Source organism: Podarcis cretensis (assembly GCF_951804945.1).
Source record: "Podarcis cretensis genome assembly, chromosome: 12".
NCBI lineage: Eukaryota > Metazoa > Chordata > Lepidosauria > Squamata > Lacertidae > Podarcis > Podarcis cretensis.
In genome coordinates, this window is record NC_137181.1 from 28,708,926 (window position 1) to 28,729,757 (window position 20,832).

Sequence of the window (20,832 nt, forward strand, 5' to 3'; positions counted from 1 at the left end):
CTGAAGATCTTGAAAATACATCACTGGTATTATTAAGGAAGTTAATGCAATTTGTTTGGACAACTATTACATTGATTTCTGCTGCTGGATTAAGAAAACTAAAAACAATACAAAACCTTTTAAAAAACAAAAACTAAATGTGTTGTTTTATCATTTGTGCAATTGTCCATAGCTTGGATAATTTTCTTCTGGTGTGGGTTTAAACATGGGGAGAAAAAACACCCTAGATTCAAACCTGTAATTCTGCTTGATTTTTTTCAGGGTATTCCTGGTGCAGTTGGTGCTCCTGGCCCTGCTGGAAGTACTGGCGAAAGAGTAAGTGGCAGACTTTTCAGATGCTTAGCAGGCTTGCATTTAGTATGGGAAGGAGCCATCGCTCAGTGGTATCGCATGTGTTTTGCATGTAAAGGTCCCAGATTCAATGCGTCTCCAGGTAGGGTTAGAGAAAGACTCCTGCTTGAAACCCTGGATCACAGAACCCCTGGATCAGAATCATACAATTGTAGAGTTGAAAGGGACCACGAGGGTCATCTAGTCCAACCCCCTGCAATGAAGGGATCTTTTGGCAATGTGGGGCTTGAACCCATGGCCCTGAGATCCAGAATCTCATGCTCTACCGACTGAACTATCTCCTGGCTGTCAATGTGGACAGTATTGAGCTAGATGGACCAATCTAGTGGTATAAGGCAGCTTCTCATGAGTGAGATTCACCCCTCCGATGTTACAGCATCGAAATAAAACACAATGGGGAAAATATCAACATGTTTGTGTGGAAGCATTTATAATCCACTTTATATTTTAAAATATCTTAGCGGTAGGGAAAAGTTACACACAAGAGAGAAAGTTAAAACAATACCTACAGTGCAGTCCTACGCATTGGGTCTTATCCTATTTTTTCCTTATTCCCTGTGCTTTTTTTCTATATAAAAAAAATGTTTAGGAGTACTCTCATTTTGACTCAAGAAAATCACCATTTTATAGTTCAAATCTGGAAAAATAAATACAGTAAATGGACAAAAGTACAAAGATTCACAAAATGTTTAGGGGTATTCGTACCCCTGCGTACCCCCCAGGAAAAAAGCGCTGCTTATTCCTATAGCGTTTCTTCCTGTCCAAAGAGCCTCCTAGTAATTATCTTATTCACCACCTATGGTTATTAATAGTCCCATTTTACAGATGGAGAAATGAACATAAATGGCATTTCCATAAGAACACAGCCGAAGGTTGAGTGAAGATTTGAATCCACTTTTTCCTTGCCTTCGCCAAATATGCTATCTGCTAAGCCAGGGATGGAGAACCTGTGACCCTCCAGATGTTCTTGAACTCCAACTCCCATCACCCTGAACCATCATGGTCAGGGATGATGGGATCTGCAGTCCAAAAATATCTGGTGGGCCACAGGTTCCCCATTCTTGCACTAGGCCCAGCTGACTCAACTCTAACACAGCACTTCTGCATACATCTACACAGAAGTGAGTGCCATTGAGTTCAGTGGGTCTTGCTTCCAGATAAGTGGGTATAGGATTGCAGCCTAAATCATTGATCAGGGATGGGGAACCTGTCACCCTCCAGATATTGCTGAATTACAATTACTGTTATCTATCCCTGGCTGTGCTGGCTGAGGCTGATGGGAGTTGCAGTTCTGCAACTTCTTGAGGGCGACAGGGTCAACACCCTGGCTTTAGATTAATCCATATTTATGCTCTCAGACTTTTCTATAGAAATTAGATTGGCTCCCTCCTTGTTGTCATTCCACCAGCAGGTGAATACCTTCCTATTCCAACAGGCTTTTAGGAACTGACTGTTTTTAAGGAAGGGGCTGGTGCTGTGCTGTTTTTATTGTTGTTGTTATCTGTGTTTTTAATAGATCTATCCATCTAGTTTTAATTCTGTTAGTGTTTAATTGCTTTTCTATGTTTTTAGCTTTTTCTGTTTTATCTTTTTTTTGGGGGGGAAGGCAAGATATAACTAAATATTATTAATAATAATGATGATGATGATGATGATGATGATGTTTCAGAAAACTCCCTAAAGATTCCCCAGGAAATGAAATGGTTGAAGGAACATCCCTACATCCCTAGTAAAATATACGCATCAACTGCCCTGGAAAAAACAGGACATCCTTCCCCCCCCCCCCCGCCCCACAAGAGCACAATGGCCATTTGGGGCTCCTTGCTCTCATGCCATTTCAGGCAGAGGCTTATAAGGACATTTGCTTGAACACACTTAAAACTGAAGGCTTGAACTGTACTTTTCATGATTTGATTTGATTTTTTTCCCCTTCTTGGGTGATAAGTGTAGGCTGCATGGCTACCTAGCTTTTTACCTGTGTCTGTATGGTTTTATATCTGTTAACATCTGTGGTCAAGACCAATGGCTGAAAATCTAATGAATGGTGTAACTGGTTCCATACGGTGCACCCAGAGAGATGTTATTTGGCTTACATTTTTCAAACAGCAGCTTCCCGCGACACCAAGATCACAAGCAAACAACTACCATTTTGTCATGGCATAGGAGCCTTCAGTGCAAAGAATGCTTGCGCATCCTTAACATGGCACTTTGAATTCATGGCCATTATTTGATTGAAAAGAAGTTAAGCATGGTTAAAAAAATGTTGGAGGGAAAGGATTTTAAAAGATGGCATTACACCTACTCTGTTGTTGCTATTTACACACCCTTTGCCCTAAGGTTCCAGGGTAGGTTACAACAACTAAAACACAACATTACTATTATACATAATAATAGATCAGACCCGCTGAAATAAATGGACCCAAGTTCATCATGCCCATTGAGTTCCATGCACTCTTAGAAGGCCCTTAATATATTTGGAGGCTGTGCTGTCTGTTGCACCTTTAATTCAGGCTGCAGGCAGGTTTGGGTGACCGTGACTTAGCTGGTTTATTAATGAGTTGTTTATATCTGCCAAGCTGGGCTCCCTAACATAGTCTTAAAGCAGAGAGGGGAGGTGTGGCCCTCCAGATGTTATTGGACTCCATCTCACATCAACCCAGACCATCCTGCCTGGGGCTGATGGGAGCTGGACAACATCTAGAGGGACACATTCTCACTATCTTTGTCTTAGAGGCAATGAGGAGTCTGGGGTGTAATTTAAGGGGACAGAACACATTTTTACAAGGCCTAAATAGAACACCAATGAGTTCAACTTACCTTTCTTCCTCATATCCATTTAGAAAATGCAGTGAATGTGTTTTGCTCAGGATCTGGCAGATGAAATATGGCAAACTAGCCAAAAGTGCCTTGGGACTGACTGATTGATTGATTGATTGATTGATTGATTGATTGATTGATTAATCCCTTGTTTGTGGCTCGGTTCTCATGCCCAAGCCATTGGGATCAATTTGTTCTGAAGGCACCCTGCTGCAATGCACCTGCTCTCTTGCCTGTGGCACCTGATGGTTTGAGTTGCATCAGTGGATCACCAAGAGGCTGATGGGTAGATGCTTCTTCCGTCAGCCATAGACTTGCAGTAGAAGACGGCCTGGTGTGTATCCTAGCAACACAAATCCTTTGTGTGTTTGTTTTAGGGCGAAGCCGGTTCCGCTGGCCCCGCTGGCCCTGCTGGTCCTCGTGGAAGTTCTGTAAGTAGTGGAATAATTTCTTTTAAAAGTGTGACATGAACAGGTTCTAGGAACCTTTGATATGAAATGGCAATTAATTTTTCTCACTGGGATGTGTGTTGGTTCTCCTCCCCTACCATAGGGTGAACGTGGTGAGGTTGGCCCTGCTGGTCCTCCTGGATTTGCCGGTCCTCCTGTAAGTATGAAGGGAAATATTGGCTTTCACATGGTTTTTAATAGTTTGGGGCTATAATGTATTTTGAGTAACATTTCTCCCCTCTTGACTTTTTAAGGGTGCAGCTGGTCAGACTGGTACTAAAGGTGAAAGAGGCCAGAGAGGACCTAAAGGAGAACAAGGCCCACAAGGTGCTGTCGGGTCTGTTGGCAACTCTGGCCCCGCTGTAAGTCAAATGAATTTTATATTAAACTCTCCTCACCTTCTGATCAAACTGTGTAGTCTCTTTGGATTTCATAGTGCTACATCCATAAACTTATTGCATAGCTGTGAAGCAGAATGCTTGCATGGTTCAAATCTAGAATTACTGTTAGGCTGATTTGTGAAGTGCCTAGGATCTTTCCCAAAGAGCAGGAACAAAGCATGCCATTCCCAAAAGGATGAAATTCTGGATTGCCTTTGGCACTACATTTGGAGGAATTCAGAGTTAGGTAAACTTTGCAGGGGTGTAGAATCTGTGGCCTTCCAGATGTTGATGAATTCCAGCTCCAATCAACTCCTGCCAGCATGGCCAGTGGTCAGGAATGATGGGACTTGTATTCCAGCAGCAACTACGTGGTCCTTACTCCTTCCTTATAAGCTATTTTCAAGGAGTTAATATATAAATGCTATAGATAGTGGTAAGATGGTGGTAAGGAACCAATACCAGTGGCCATCTTTCTAGGTAGATTGTGTATGTACAGTATTTCCAGAGGAGTTTTGCCATACAGTAGCACTCCTGGTATATCACTGATAATCCAATTATCATAAGCATTGATTCATTGAATGAAGAGTAGTACTTTGAAGAGTCTATGAGTACTGAATGAACTGAAATAACCGCTGGGAGGAGTGCAGGGAGAAGAAATGCCATGGTGCAGCGAAACCAGCCGCCTTCATCTGTCCCAGCTGCAACAAAACATGTCTCTCCCATATTGGTTTCTACAGCCACAGCAGGTGCTGTAACTTCCCAACATTTTGACTTTACCCCCGATGGCGCACTCCTCTATTGTCTCTTGAGACAGATGGGTGCCAACAACAACTGAGTGACCACTGTTCAACAACAACAACCACCACTGTTCTTAGAAAAATTATCTCATGTATGAGGTAGTGGTAATGGCAACACACTTCAAAACCAAGTTAGCAACTTTGGGATGGCGTCTTGTCCACATTATGACTACTGTTACAAAGTAGTGGTGTGTTGCTGGACTACAAATCCCATCATCATCCCATCACATTGGCCATTGGAGTCCCAACACCAACATCACTGGGAGGGCCACAGGGTTCCCCATGCCTGCATTAGAGTATGAAATAGTGTCTGATCCTTCTTTCAATAAGTCAGTAGCATAGCTTTCATTAATTTTTAACTCCAGTCATGATCAAGCCAATATTTGACAGCTGGAACTTTGCAGTACTCTACTTATCTTAATTTTTCCTACTCTTTCTTCTTGCTTATAGGGTCCCGTTGGCCCTGCTGGTCCCACTGGAGGTCGTGGTGATTCTGGTCCACCTGTAAGTGTAGAAATTTATTATGTTGATGCTCCTACATCTACCCTCCTGCTGGTCCTTGTAAGTCCTGATCTCTTCATTGATCTTTTCCCCCCCAACAGGGTGTCACTGGTTTCCCTGGTGCTGCTGGAAGATCCGGACCCCCTGGCCCTGCTGTAAGTAGCCATTGAGAACACTCCATCTGTAAATTTAAACAAGGTAGAAGACATAAAGGGTCTGGTGCTTCTAATTCCTCTTTGCAAAGAACGATCCTGGATAACGGGGGTTCTTTGGAACCTTGCCAACAGTTGTTCGAAAAGAAGATCTGAAGTAGTGGGCAAGCTTCTCTGAAAGTTATGCATCACTACCAACCTTCTCCAGCAAATATGCAGCCATTGAGTACACGACACGGTGACAATTGGGCCCAACAGCCCTTCCCAAAACCCTGGATTAGCAGAAGGCTTATCTATACAGTGCATATGAATGAATGTGACTAAGAAAACTCCTCTCTCCTTTACTCAAAGCAGCACTGGAAGAAGGGAATTTGGGTAGGAGGCTGCTTGACCCTTCCCCAACAGCCTCTTTTCATCTGAAATCCCCCTCCCTGAAATTGCTTTTCCACCCACAAATTTCCATACTACTTTTCTCTCGCAAAAATATTGCCTTAACATTTAGCTGGAGAGGGGCTGGATTAACCAGCTTCCTGTAAAGTTACGGGGGTGGGGGATGTAAGCATCCCTCCTCACTCTTTACTCCATATTGTCCCATCCTGTCCTCCTTAACACTTGCTCTCATTTGAAGTGTGCTCCTGGAGTTCTCTTGTACACATTTGCATGTCATATGCCACTGATTCTTGGCTAGAACATGCTCTAGAATCCTGCGCCATGTGTAAAGTTTCTATGGCAGAGCTCCTAGAATTCCTCAACTGGACAAGTTGGAGTGGAAAGTGTTTTCTGTATATAGGAAACCTGAAAAACGCTGCTGTAGAAACCTCGACGAAAGGAGTCCATTGATTCCATGTGATCCTCAGGAGCAAGCTTGTTGTAATCCTGCATGGTTAAAATCACCACCACCAAGATTAGTTGTTGTGGTGTTGTTGTTGTCGTTTTGTTTATCACCAAGAATTTTTGTCAGTTCTTTGCTATCTGGTTTAATATTTTGCTCTCTGTGAACTGGTTACACCAGCAATGTAACCATGGGCATTTATTTACCTGTCTACTTTGTCCCTAGGGTATCACTGGTCCCCCTGGCCCTCCTGGCCCAGCTGGCAAAGAAGGTATCAGAGGCCAACGTGGTGACACTGGTCCAGTTGGCCGTGCTGGTGAACCTGGTATTGTTGGGCCACCTGGATTCAGTGGAGAGAAAGGTCCAAGTGGAGAAAGTGGTGCTGCTGTAAGTTATTACAAATAATTCATTTTCCTTCCTTTTCATCATTTTCATTATCATTATTATTACCCATTGTTCAGCAAGGTAAAATTCAGGATTAAAAACGGTTCAGATCAGCCATGCCTGAATACCAGTTCTTAGGCCTGCCTTCACCAACCTAGTGCCCTCCAGAACTACAACTCCTGTCTGTCCCCAGCCAGCACAGCGATGCTGCCTGGGGCTTATGGAAGTTCAGTCCATAACAGCTGGAGAGAGGCACCAGGTTGGCCAAGGCTGTGTTAGTCATTCTTGCCGTATTTCTCAGAAATACAGATATCAGCCAACACAGCCCATGAGTGTGTGTTCTTCAAAGCATATAGGAATCTCCCTTTTAAGTACATGCAGACATAAACCGATGCATCTATTGATTCAGGTCTTCTGCTGGATTGGAGTGACATGGCTTCTCTGAGTCCAGTTCTGCTTCATTTTTTTACTCCAGGGGAATATGTCACTTTCTTCATGAGCTTTGCTGCTCTCAATAGGACTGCTTTCAGCAAGGTCCTATTCAACCTTTATTTATTTGAAGTTGTTTTATTTATACGAGCCCATCCCTAAATAGCAGGATGAAGTCAAGGATATATATAATCTTGATTTTCAATATTTAGGGCTCCAGAATTCTGTGCATTGTGTGGACTTTCAACCTTCCATGGTAGTCAGGGCAAGAATTCCACAAAATGTTTGGACACAATGGATTGCCCATTGCGCCGGATGATGATGTGGCTCACACCCCCAAATCTCTTGTGAATAGCCTAAAAAAAAGCCTAAAAGAAAGAAAAAATGCATTTACGTGAAGACTTTGAAAATATCTGTCCTTGCATCAAATAGTACAAAAGTATTGATGTGCATATAAATTGGTCTCAGAAAATTCTAAGCTAAATCTTTGTAGCCACTGGCTGAATTCACAACCATAAGGTCAATAGCCTTATTTGGACAATTTAAGGAAGGAATCAGTGTCTGTTAGCAAAGGGCATCACTTGATAGACGTGGGGGGGGCTGTATGGTTCTAGGTGTTGCCCCTGGAGAATGGCTAGCATAATCCACCATGGATCAATGATGTCATTGGCCTACACCACCACTGAGAATTGCTAGTCGTTCTCCAGGTGTGGCAACTGCAGCATGAAGTCCCACTTTCTGCTGGTTTCATTGGCCCTGCAAGTGGCAAATAATGAATATGTTTTAATTTGATTTGCTCTTGAGGTCAGTAGGCTTATTCTGGCATTGCCATGCGGAGGGTTTCTTGTTCTCCAAATGTCAATCAAGTCCAAGTTGTCAGTCATTTCGAAGAAAGTCTTAGGTAATCTCCCGTCCTTGGAGATCACCTGTCCATTCCCAAACTTAAACAAGATGATCTGAAACAGAATAAGGATTTCAAAGCAAGGGTACAGGTTGCTTGATTTGTCTATAAGAAGGCTGGATAACCTTAATCTGAGTACATCAGAAGAGATCCGTGCACATCTGAGATCAAATTAAGTTGCCAAAGGAGACGGGAAGAACCAGTTTCATTTATGTTACAAATTGGAAGTTTGCTAGTCTGCAAATAGGATCCGAAAAATTTATTCTGCTCTTTTCTTCGTGTAGGGTGCCCCTGGTTCCCCTGGTCCTCAAGGTCTTCTTGGAGCTCCTGGTATTCTTGGTATTCCTGGCAGCAGAGGAGAACGTGGTCTCCCAGGCATTGCTGGATCACTTGTGAGTACCATATTTGCCAAGTCTTCAGCTAGGTAGCGGATATGCTTTGTCTGGAATTAGGATGGTGCATGCTAAATTCAATGCTAAACTCTTGGTTTTTTTAACCTGGAGGAGAAACACAGTGTAAAGTTGCTCCTTTGGAGTTGTGCGCTTCTGTCTCATAGCTTGCTCCTACAAGTGCGTTGTGGCACTGTTTCATAGGATGTGCCATTGGGTACCAATGCTGGTGTGGGAGTTCAGCTGATGCCCTCAAGCTAGCTGCCTCTTGAGGGTGACTGTACCATTCTGGCAGGACATGTACCAGAAATTCCCTGAAGGAAGGAAGGTCCGGGATTGGCTGTTGCTTGGCAAGTGGGAACCGGTTATATGGTCCTGCCCTGTCAGCTGTTCAACCAATCACGTTTTTGCCTTGGCAGTGGAAACTCCTGCTTGCACCGCCATAGCTGGAACAGACTCAGAAGTTTAGTCTGTACATGTATCATGAGCAAGAGCTGCTTTCTGTTGAGCTGTGGTATAGAATATCCTATAGGATGTCTGGTGTTGGGCAGGTAAAAACCTGGCTCAGGTGAAAAGGGAGTCTGCAGGCACTGCTGACTGGTAGTACCTGCAAAGCCCATTTCAAAGTACTGTGCTAAATAGCACTTTGAAAGGGGCTTTTGGAGACCCCTACAGGCAAAAAAAACCCCTCACCTAACATCATTGTGACATCAAACTTGGCCTTCCAGTGGCTGGTGGGTAAGGAGATAACATTCTGGGCTAAAATAAGGTTACCAGATTTCCCCCAAGGAATCTAGGGCTCTGGCTGGCTTCAGGAGCTGCTCGCTGCTGTGGCGCCCGCCATTTTACATCACCAGAAGTCCTCATATGATGTGTCTTGTGCTGTTGAACCAATCACGCAACATTCATTCCCTACTAATAAATCTACAATGCTTAAAATATAAATCCGGGGACATTAAATGAAATCTGGGGACATTCCAGGGACAGATTTTGTCCGGGGACAGATTTGTAAATCTGGGGACTGACCCTGGGAAACGGGGACATCTGGTAACCATAGGCTAAAAAGATTCTTCCACCCTTGCTGTAGAGCATCAAGCATGGTCTACTAGCATCAGCTGAAAGTTATATAGTAGTCAAATAATGAATGGGCAAATAGGATGTATTGAATATTTTGCTAGTTTAGTATACGAACAGCAATGAAATGTATCCCTGCTATTGTTTTTAGGGTGAGCCTGGACCCCTTGGTATTGCTGGTCCCCCAGGTGCCCGCGGCCCATCTGGTCCCGTGGGTTCCCCTGGTGTGAATGGTGCCCAGGGCGAAGCTGGACGTGATGTAAGTATACCTTTTTGATCAATAATAGTGGGGAAAATAGAGGTGGGGAAGGTGGAATCCTAAATTTTCAGCAGCATTTAAAATCACATTTGAAGGCTATTTAACACAGCTGTTTTTCATTCACATGAAGGTTTTTGTTTGTTCATTTGTGATTTATTTTTTAATTCAGTGAAATGGAAGTGGGATCCACAAATAGGATAGCAGTTGTAATGTACTTTGCATGTTGAAGTGTGCTTTGGAAGTCGTTGACAGCAATGCACTTGATCCTATAAAGTGATGCATTCCCATGCTCCACTAGCTGCCATTGTAGGAAACCTCACAGTGACCATATTCAGATAATCATGTCTCAGCTTAATAAACTGAGGTCTGAACTGTACACTTGGCCATTTTGTTCCTCCCTTTGTGCTAGTGAGAAAACAAACCAGGAAATCTTCCATTGACTATAATTTCCCATTTCATGTAGGCTTGAAAAATACAGTTAGCAGCTTTAGAGCAAGATAGTATATTCAGCCATGGTTTGAAGTTGGCTTAATATGAAGTCTTGTTCCTTAGATGTTAGCCATATTTTCCTGATCTGTACAATCAGGAATTAAGTTTTCTGGGTGATATATAATCATCTTCTTCCCCGCCCCCTCTCACCATTAAGGGAAGAGTGAATGGGCTTCATGTGTGGCCAAAAGGCTCGCTCATAATGTAGTTTATTAAGCCAATATATGATTATCCAAACTTGCCCATTGAAAATGTGGCTCCCTCAGCCTGAAAAGCAAGGTGAGCGTCGCACCCCATAGTCTCCTTTTGATGGGACTTAACCGTCCAGGTGTCCTTTACCTTTTGTTTTTTGTTTTTACCTTCATGTACACAGTGAGGAAGAAATGATAACATGAAAAGATAAGAAGGGGGGGAAATAATATTTCCATTAAAATCATACAGTTCTCAGAACATTCCATTACTTTTGGTCTGATGAAATAAAGCTGTAATAAAATGAAATGCATAAATAGAGTGCAAAAAAATGAATCAATGTGTTTCTATAATGTCTAAATTACTTAGGAAATCTGTACAATCTAGAAATAAACTGAATCCATCCCTCTGAAACTAGTAATTTGGGGGGAAAACAATCACAATGGAAGAATAAAGTGTGACAGATTATTCCACTTGGAAGTGTTCTGTGATTTGGAGCTGGGGGCAGGAGGGAGCTACAGAACATGCTGTCATTCACCTGTCAGTAAAGTAAAGCTTTTTTTCCATGTCGTGTGTGATGTTAAGATTATATTTTTCTTCACAGGGAAATCCAGGTAACGATGGTCCTCCAGGCCGTGATGGTACTCCCGGTTACAAGGTAATGGCGTTTTCCCCTTCTCTAGGCAGAAGTGAGCTTGTGCTTGCTACAAGCTCATGCTTTGTTCTTCTAAAGGTTTTCCATTTAGCGAAGTCTCCAGGTATTTAGTTGTATGTTGAGATTGATACGAAAGTTGTACAACTGGGGGGGTGGACGGAAGGGGGTGTGGGATGTGTTGTTTTTCTTTTCTGTCTCTGTATTAAAAATGCAAATAAAAAAAATTAAAGGTCTTCCATTTGTCCTTTGCCTTCATCTTTTCAGGGTGAACGTGGTGCTCCTGGCAACCCTGGTCCCGCTGGTGCTCTCGGTGCCCCTGGCCCCCATGGCTCTGTTGGCCCTGCTGGCAAACCTGGAAATCGTGGCGAACCTGTATGTGACTTCTATCCATTTCATAAAATCAAACGTCAGATGTAATCTATCAGGGCATGCATTGGGCCCCAAGCCATGTTTCTTGATTGCACCTTTTTCCTCCAAGGTGCTCAAGAGTGGTATGCATGATTTTCCCTTTTCCTTGTTTAATGCCCACAGCAACCCTGTGAGGTAGGTAAGGCTGAGAGACAGCAACTGGCCCAAGGTCACCCAGTGAGCTTCATTTTCTGGTGGGGATTTGAACCCTGGTCTCACAGGTCCTAATCTAACGCTGTAACCACTACACCACCAATGGGTGCCTCCCGCACTGAGAAGCCCTACAGGCAGTCTACCTGGTGGCATCGAGAAACTTGGCCAAAACCTTTAGGAAGGGTTGGGGTGGGATTCCATGCATTTAGTTGACCCGTTGTAGTTTTGTACTAGACTTAACTGCTTATTGAATGGGTTGGGTGTTAGATACCAGGCAAGTGGGATTTACTGCAGAACTTCACAGTGTGGACTGTTTCTGTCCAGTGTTGGCCAGCCATGCTGTCTTCTAGGGTACTCCATTGCACCTGCTTCCAGTGGGCACTTAGAATTGTGTGGCCACTGAGCACGCTCAGTCCTTATTAAGCCGGGTTTTTATAGCAAGGGTGCATCTTAAATATTTTTGTACAAACCAGCACCTTCCTTTTCTTAGTGGCCCCATTTGGATTGCTGTGCTGTTGTCCATCACCAGCTGAGTTTGCTATTAGATGGAGGGGTAATTTTGTTACTGCTGTGAGCCCTGAAGGCTTATCAAAGCATGAGAAACGTTATTGTCGTTGATGATGATATTTTGGTCTACGTTCAGTGTCTGATCCCTAAAGCACACTCTCTCATCAGTCTACACATGCACAATTCCCCTAACTACCATTCATCCCATCTAGTATTTTCCCCTTATATCCTGCCCAATAAGAAGAGTATTCTGTTCCTTGTATCAATAAGACTTCCATCTTCCAGCTTTTCTCAGACCTAAAATCTGGCCCTTGCACTTCTGTGTTGTGATGAGGAAGGGAATTACAGGTGTTAACGCTGAAGCTTAGTGAATAGTAGGATGGTGCTGTTCTTCCATCCCTGTTTTCTGCATGGTGGGTGCCCCCTATTTGCCTGGGAGCCCTACGCTACTCAAAACTTGGCATAATGGCTAGTACCATCCTGTAAACTATGGCCAAGCCCTCCACTGTATCGCTGAACATTCCACTACTTCCAATTCATTGTAAAAGAAAGCAGCGGGGATCACAGTATTCCTTCTTGATTCTCATTGAAGTGGTACCAGTGTGCTTCCTATTTCATCTCCAATGAATGAAGACAACCTGTTGTCAAGCGGCTGTGAACTGCCACATCACTCCCCCCTGTGGCATTAGTTCTCTGTGCGGTTACACTTTTTGGCTCCCTTGAAACAGAAGTCCCTTTGCAACCAGACCTCCCAAAAGAGGGCCTTCCGAAAATGCCATGCATGCTCTTTCATTCCAGCAGCCAATTGCTATGACTGGCTTTGGGTGTTCTCTTCATGTCTGGTGAACAGGAAGTGCAAGTGATTTGAACTTACAGTTCAGTGCATTTGATAATGCACTGAACTATCCCAGCTCTTCCCTTAGCATGTGCTTCCAATGAAGGAAGGGACAAAAACTACCTAAAGTCACACTTTGGGCATTGTGGCCAAAAGAAACGCAGAGGACATGAAGTGTGAACCACTTGTGCTTCCTGTTCTTGTCCATATTATGACTGTATTGAGCCTCCCTTGGGTCATTCCTTTGTTGGTCAAGGAAAGGGAGCTTTGTCATCACAATCTACAGCGAGCAGTTTCTCTAACTCTTCTTTGTGTCACCATTTCAGGGTCCTGTTGGAATTGCTGGTCCTGCTGGTCCTGCTGGTGCAAGAGGTCTTGCTGTAAGTTCGGATTTTGTTTCGCTTCTGTAATTATGTCCTTTTGGTAAGAAGGCCCATGATGAGGACAGGAATGGAGATCTGGGTTCTGGAAATCAAGTCAGAGGGTTATATAGATCATGGGGAAATTTTGGCATGAGTAGGAAGTTTAGAATATGGTAGTGGTCTTTCCCTTTGGTTGAAAGGTTTTAAGATTGCACTGGTGGGGTACCTAGCCTAACTCCCATTCCTTATGCAATTGACTTGTGAGCCCTTTGAGGACAAAGAGAAAGCAAGTGTCGAGTGTAGTAATTTTGAGATACAAGCTCATCAAAATGGACACAACCTGCTATATGTCTTAAGGCTGGATATAAGCAAAAACCAATGCTTAGGAAACTTTCTAGTCCCAAGCAGGGCTTTTCTTCAGCTGGAACTCACCAGAACTCAGTTCCAGCACCTCTCAGGTGGGCACCATTGCCATTCTAAGAGAACAAGGGAGGCATTCATGATGAGTTCCAGTACCTCTTTTTCTAGAAAAATAGCACTGGTCCCAAGCGAGGCTGTTCCTACATAGACCAGATCAGTGGTAGAGTAACAAAGGAGAGGGACCCTGAGACATTTTGAGCTGCAGTCCTTGCTCAGCAGAATTGTTTCTAAACAGAGGTAAATCTGCTTTCTAGACGTGAAAATGTTCCAAAAGCAAACGTACTTGTGTGTGTCTAAATAAACTCTGCAGGTGGAAAGTTCTCTGCAAAGATTCTGTTTTTCACCTTTCCCTTTTTATGCCCTCCACAGGGCCCAGCAGGTCCACGTGGTGAGAAAGGTGGTCCTGGTGACAAGGGACCCAGAGGCGCACCTGGCTTCAAGGGACACAATGGACTTCAGGGTCTGCCTGGCATTGCCGTAAGTGTGTTGCCCGAACAATGGGGCGAAACAGCAACAGAAATAATATAGCCTCCCTGATAATCAGCACATTCACAGGCCCTGCATCATTGGTTGCACGCTCTAAGGTCCTTCGGGATTAGTCTGTGTGAAGGAGCTATCGCTGTGGTGTTGCCTTTTCACACTAGAAGGAGTGAGACTTGGTCCACATAGCTCAACATCAATGACTCAGACTGGCAGCAGCTCTCTGTAGAGTCGTCGGCATTTCCTTTCCATTAGGCCAGCAATTAATGTTCAGAAGCAGAGATGTTGTGTATGACTGAAGCCCATCTAGAAATCCTGCCCCAGTGCCCAGATACATGGGGGCAGGCGGTGGTTATTCAGGAGGGAGCGAGAGACCATATATGCTCAGTGGCATGTTTGTCATCATTATCACTTCCGGTTTCTCAGGGATGGGACTGGACATCCTGTTATAAGGACAGCAAACCAGTTGTCCTTTAGATGTCCTCAGCCTCCAACTTCCATCACCCCTGAACACAACCTGGGCTAGCTGGGACTGATGGAAGTTGAGGTTCAATAACATCTGAAGGTTTCCTTACCTTCTGCACCCCTGTCCTATTTGTTTAAAACAAAAACAGATTTTGAGAATCAAAATAAGCCCTCCATTATATTCCCTCCCCACCGTGAATTTGCCATTTGTGCAAGGATGAATATTCTGCATGGAAACAGGTTTAAGTCAATACAGGAGTAAGTCATGTTTTAAAAAAACCTCTCTCCTTTCAACAGGGTCATCATGGAGACCAAGGTTCACCTGGTGCTACTGGACCTGCTGGCCCAAGGGTATGTGAACACGCTCCCTTTGTGTGGGATATTAAACAGTCCTGTTGTTGTTTTTTTAAAAAAATGATTATATATTTCTACATTTCATTGCTTTGGTGGTGTACTAATCTGCAGGTGTTTCTTTGCTTGCTTCCTTCAGGGCCCTGCAGGTCCTTCTGGTCCTCCTGGCAAAGATGGCCGCAACGGACTTCCTGGGCCTGTTGGACCTGCTGGTGTGCGTGGCTCTCAGGGTAGCCAAGGACCTTCTGTAAGTATGAAACTGGATGCTGAGGGTATGGGGCTGAAACCATCAATTTTAACACAAGCAGCACCCGGCTGTCCGTGTTTGCTCAGAAGGAAGTCCCACCGCATTCAGTGGGGATAACTCCCAGGTAAGCGTGTATAGCAGGAGTAGCCAATGTGGGGCCCTCCGGATAATGTTGGACTACAGCTTGCATCCCCCCCCCCCCCCGATTATTGCCACATGGGCTGAGGCTGATGCGAGCTGGAGTCCCACATCACCTGAACAGCTACCCCCGGGACACAGGATTACAGGCTTGAGTTGCAACCCTATGCAGTTTTCCTGGGAGGAAGCCCCAAAGAATGCAGTGAAGCTTACATCTGACCAAACTTGCTTAGGACAGTGCTTCTTTATTCTATTTCATAAAATGTATATGCCACTTTATTGTTACAAAAAAGCCAAATCAAAAGCTCCAAGCAAATGTATTATTAGTGCATTTAGTTTGAGAAACTTTATTGGGTTTTTATTTTTAATTTATTGGGGGTTTTTGTTTTGTTACCATGCTATTTTTATTTTCTTCTTCTTCTTCTTCTTCTTCTTATTATTATTATTATTATTATTATTATTATTGCAAACTGCCCTGTGATCCTCAGATGAAAAGCGGTATAGAAATTTAACCAATAATAAAAAAGAAAATATTATTTTCTTAAGTTCTACAATTCCAGACGCATGCTACATGAGAGTGAGCCCCACTGAACACAATGGGACTTGCTTCTGAGTAAACAGATGTAAGATTGCCTTGTAAATGTTTGAAATAAAATGGCTCCCCTTTTATTTTACTTTCTAGCCCTAATTGGGCATTATAGAGTTACCAGACATGTGAGGAAGAGCAGGGACAAGCATGGCATCTCCACTCCCTCTGTCATGTCACTTGGCCGATCCCTGCCACCCTTCACATATTAGAGGGCAAATGTCTGCAGCAGGGGACCCTGATGTCCTCACATAGGTCCCTTGCACAAGTTAGAACCCTGATCAGAATTTTAGTTATGATTTTTGTTTGGGGGGAGCAGCAGCAAACCTCTTCTCCACTATGTGCTGCATTCCCAGTTGAAATTGCCCCCCTGGTGCCTCTTATTAAATTTTCAAAATGCAACATAAGTAGAAGAAACTCAATTAATGTGGAACATTGTTTGGCCATTGTCTGGTGTACATATTACATTTGACCTCACTCTTGTAAGAAGACAGTGGTCATGCTGAACCAGGGAAAGAGTCCACACTCCCTGCTTAGTGAGTGCTTCATTAAGACTACATGTTTGGTGTCCAGCATCCACTGCCTCATCACTGGGGTTAATGAACATGGACCACTTCTATAATAGGCCCCAGAAGAACCATTTGATGCACCTTGCACTGTGTTTAGGCTCTTCGTGGGGAGAAGGGGTTGGACTTTCTGCACAACTTGATTTAAACAAAGGCATGCTCATTTCTGAACACTTTTAGGGTCCACCAGGCCCACCTGGCCACCCTGGCCCACCTGGTCCCAATGGTGGTGGATACGAAATTGGCTATGATGCAGAATACTACCGGGCAGATCAGCCATCTCTTAGACCCAAGGACTATGAAGTTGATGCCACCCTGAAAACACTGAACAACCAAATCGAGACCCTTCTGACCCCAGAAGGCTCCAGGAAGAACCCAGCTCGCACCTGCCGTGACCTAAGACTCAGCCACCCAGAATGGACCAGTGGTATGTTAGTGCTAGATGCTTGACCCAGTGGCTTGCTGACCGTGTGATGCACTCGTGGGTGGGTGGGTGGCCAATGGAAATCTGTGTGTGCCATTTGTCCATGCAGCAGTCATTCTTCCTTTTGTCTGGGAAACTTTTTGGTAGTAGCAGGGAGAGGCAGGTGGACAAACTCCTAGACTAGGAACAGCCAAGTTTGTGCCCTCCAGATGTTGATGGACAACAATTCCCATCATCCCTAGCTATTGACTGTGCTGGCTGAGGCTGATGGGAGTTGTAGGCTGACAGCATCTACAGAGCATCGTGTTGGTTACCCCTGCGTTAGACTGTCTGTGTTGCTCTCACATAACTCTATCAGCTGTGTTGGGGTAAGAACAGATGGAGGATCAAATTTTTCCATCTACATAATAAAATCTCTCTTTGTAGACTGCAGGAATTGTATTTATCAACACAGCCAGCCCCACTCCCCAAATAAGCCCATATCAGGGGTTATGGCTTTTTATTCAAAACTACTGGATCTCCCCCTCCTTTCTGTTCCAACCCCACACCTAATTCGTCTTCACTTTTAGCCCTTCACATCAACAAGTTAATAAATGGTACAACTAGATTTAAACAATAACTATTAGTTACACGTAAGTGATTTTTAAAAAGGAGGGATTTAAGGTTTCTGTATTGTTCGTACTTGTACTGTTCCTATGGCTGCAGCAGTGTGAGTATTTAACATGAAGATGGGCTTACTGTTGCTTTTTAAAACGATAGGCTTCTACTGGATCGATCCTAACCAAGGCTGCACCATGGATGCCATTAGAGTTTATTGTGACTTCTCCACTGGTGAGACTTGCATCCATGCCAATCCAGAAAGCTTCCCAGCTAAGAACTGGTACAGCAGAAAGAACACTGCCGAAAAGAAACACGTTTGGTTTGGAGAAATGATGAATGGCGGTACTCAGGTGAGTTTCCATACTGCATCCATTATGATAAATGTGTTCTCTAAGGCCAAAAACATTCTAGTAAGGAAGGCAAAAACCCCGTTGATTATTTTTTAATCCACACAACAGATACATTAACCCTGTTCATAAGAAGGGCTCCCTGGCTGGATCAGACCAGCAAACCATCTATTCCCACATTTTGCTTCCAACAGAGGGTGCATTTTGATACAGGGAGTTTGTGACCCTCCAGACCCACTGGACTCCAATCCTTCACTGTCCCCAGCCATAGCGACTATCTGGAGATTATGGAAGTTTCAGTCCAATGACATCTTGAGTTGCACAGGTTTCCCACCCCAAGTCTACCACCACTGAATCTCAAACTTCCATTTAGCATCATGAATTATCGCCATGGATAGGGATTGAGTGGGGTGAGGAAACAAACTCCCTGCTGCTGCTGCTGCTGCTGCTGCTGCTGCTCCTTCTTTGGCCAGTGAGTGAGGCCCCTTGCCATGATGCTTTGCCTGGAGCTTCCCATTGGCCTTGGACAAAACTTAAGTTCTGACGATTTCTTCTCAAATGCTGGTGGTACTCCACCCCACCCCCCAATTGCCTTGCCCTTCAGAGGCCAAGGTGTTCCAAGTTGACTTATGTGCAAAATGTATTTCATAATATGCGTGTGATTTTAACTGAAGCTTTCCCCCTCCCTTCCGTTTTTAGTTTGAGTACAACGAGGAAGGTGTAACCACCAAGGACATGGCCACCCAACTTGCCTTCATGCGACTACTGGCTAACCATGCTTCCCAGAACATCACTTACCACTGCAAGAACAGCATCGCTTACATGGATGCAGAAACAGGCAGCCTGAAGAGCGCTCTGTTAGTGCAGGGATCCAACGATGTCGAACTCCGAGCTGAAGGCAACGGCAGGTTCATGTACAATGTTCTTGAAGATGGCTGCTCTGTAAGTACCAGTTTCTTCCTGCTTATCAATATCTTTGAGTGTTACTGCCCTCCTACAGAGCCAGGTCACTTAATGTACTTGTTAGAATAGGGAGTCATTAAGGGTTATTTTGTTTATCCAAGGTAAGTCTTCAGCTTTTCCAAGCACCTGTGAAAAGGCACTACTAAAATCTCTCCCTATTGTAACACCAAGGGACAAGGATGGCGCTGTGGGTTAAACCACAGAGCCTAGGGCTTGCCTATCAGAAGGTCGGCGGTTCGAATCCCCGCAACGGGGTGAGCTCCCGTTGCTCAGTCCCTGCTCCTGCCAACCTAGCAGTTCGAAAGCACATCCAAGTGCAAGTAGATAAAGAGGTACGCTCCAGCGGGAAGGTAAATGGCGTTTCCATGCACTGCTCTGGTTCACCAGAAGTGGCTTAGTCATGCTGGCCACATGACCCGGAAAAACTGTCTGTGGACAAACACCGGCTCCCTCGGCCTGTAAAGCAAGATGAGCTCCGCAACCCATGTCAACCCTGTCCGTGGGCCATGCTGGCTGTGCCATTGGCTAGTGACAGAGGAGTCAAATATCTGGAGTGCCACAAGGTCCATGCAGCCTGCCATCGGTGCTTCACACCCTACCTGTGTATTCACAGTAGTCAGAGATATGATTTATAAGAAAAGCTTGACTCAGAGCCACCAAGTATCAGTTACATGGGCCTTGGAAAATTAGCACTCCTGGAGAGCGAAGACTATAAATTAGTTGACCTGTGGAATAACTCTGTTTAACTGGTACAGTGCTATCCATCTCATCCCTCCCCTGCCTTTTCTACAATAAAACCCCCCATTAGATGAAGGCCCAGACTGTAATGCTTGCTGCACACACAGAGGCAATTTTTCACAAAATGTGAACCAGAAATACATCTTTGGCAAAGCTCTGAACACATGGCGGGCACTCACAGAAAAGCTGAAAGTGCCTGTTTGGAGTGTATCTTTCCCATACAAAATGCTGTTACTAAAGCACCAGTGTACAGACATCAGATTGAAAAGGAAATGTCACGAGAGTATGAGTGGTGTTAGTTCAAGAATTGGGCAGTGGTGCTGCAAAGGAGAAGGGGAAATAGAAGTGATGGGGATGGAGATAGGAGGCCCCTGGCATGTTAGATGATGTGAAATGTGCTGGAGGGTTGGACTGGTGGGTGTATGTAGCAGGGAAGTGAAGCAGAACGCCTATTGATCCCTGGTAAACAGTGATCAATCGGTGCCTGAATAACTGTTCTGACTACTATTTGCTATTGCTATCTTACAGAGAAAGACGAACAAATGGGGCTCAACAATTATTGAATACAGAACAAACAAGCCATCTCGCTTGCCCATCCTTGACATTGCACCTTTGGACATTGGTGGCCCTGATCAAGAATTCAGTATCGACATTGGCCCAGTCTGTTTCAAATGAATGAACTAAAACTAACTTAAAACAAAACCAAAAAAAAAAAAAGTATTCTCTCTTTGCCATTTCTTCTTTTATACTGAAAGCTGACTCCTTCCATTTCTTCAGTTCATCTACTAGCTTAAAATCTGGGCGAAAGAGGAGAAGGATTTGTTGGAACGTTGTGCAATGCAATTTAATACAGCCCCAAAAAGGAATCAGAAGGTGTTTTTTTTCCCAAGATTTTGTCACCTTGTTGTGGAAAATGTCAGCCTTTGTGTAAAAAAACAAAACCAAAAAAACAAAAACCAAATAAAAAAATCCTGAAAGTCTGCACCACTTGTGGCCTTTGACTATCTTCCACAGAGGAAGTTTAAAACCACAACTTCCAAAGGTTTGAACTACCTCATACACTTCTAAGCCAAGTGTGATCCACATTCTTATACATATGATCTGAGGTGCTTTTGGTCCCATGCGTAAGTGAAAGGTGCTGATTCAGTCTTACAGAGTATATAACCAATACTTGAACTTTAATGGTGCTAG

The 20,832-nt window shown here is 44.1% G+C and overlaps 1 protein-coding gene across 2 annotated transcripts in view; it reads left to right on the plus strand.

Moving 5' to 3' along the window:
- Positions 1-20,623, plus strand: part of COL1A2 (collagen type I alpha 2 chain) — a 63,844-nt gene extending 43,221 nt beyond the window's left edge. For both annotated transcript variants that reach the window (XM_079948408.1, XM_079948409.1), the window contains exons 32-50: positions 262-315; positions 3,546-3,599; positions 3,721-3,774; positions 3,872-3,979; positions 5,248-5,301; positions 5,400-5,453; positions 6,508-6,669; positions 8,281-8,388; positions 9,611-9,718; positions 11,001-11,054; positions 11,316-11,423; positions 13,281-13,334; positions 14,106-14,213; positions 14,979-15,032; positions 15,172-15,279; positions 16,750-16,996; positions 17,753-17,943; positions 18,640-18,882; positions 20,170-20,623. In XM_079948408.1, the coding sequence (XP_079804534.1) occupies positions 262-315; positions 3,546-3,599; positions 3,721-3,774; positions 3,872-3,979; positions 5,248-5,301; positions 5,400-5,453; positions 6,508-6,669; positions 8,281-8,388; positions 9,611-9,718; positions 11,001-11,054; positions 11,316-11,423; positions 13,281-13,334; positions 14,106-14,213; positions 14,979-15,032; positions 15,172-15,279; positions 16,750-16,996; positions 17,753-17,943; positions 18,640-18,882; positions 20,170-20,316 (2,070 nt within the window). In that variant the 3' untranslated portion in view covers positions 20,317-20,623. The remainder of the gene's footprint in view (positions 1-261; positions 316-3,545; positions 3,600-3,720; positions 3,775-3,871; positions 3,980-5,247; positions 5,302-5,399; positions 5,454-6,507; positions 6,670-8,280; positions 8,389-9,610; positions 9,719-11,000; positions 11,055-11,315; positions 11,424-13,280; positions 13,335-14,105; positions 14,214-14,978; positions 15,033-15,171; positions 15,280-16,749; positions 16,997-17,752; positions 17,944-18,639; positions 18,883-20,169) is intronic.
- The last annotated feature ends 209 nt before the right edge of the window (positions 20,624-20,832 follow it).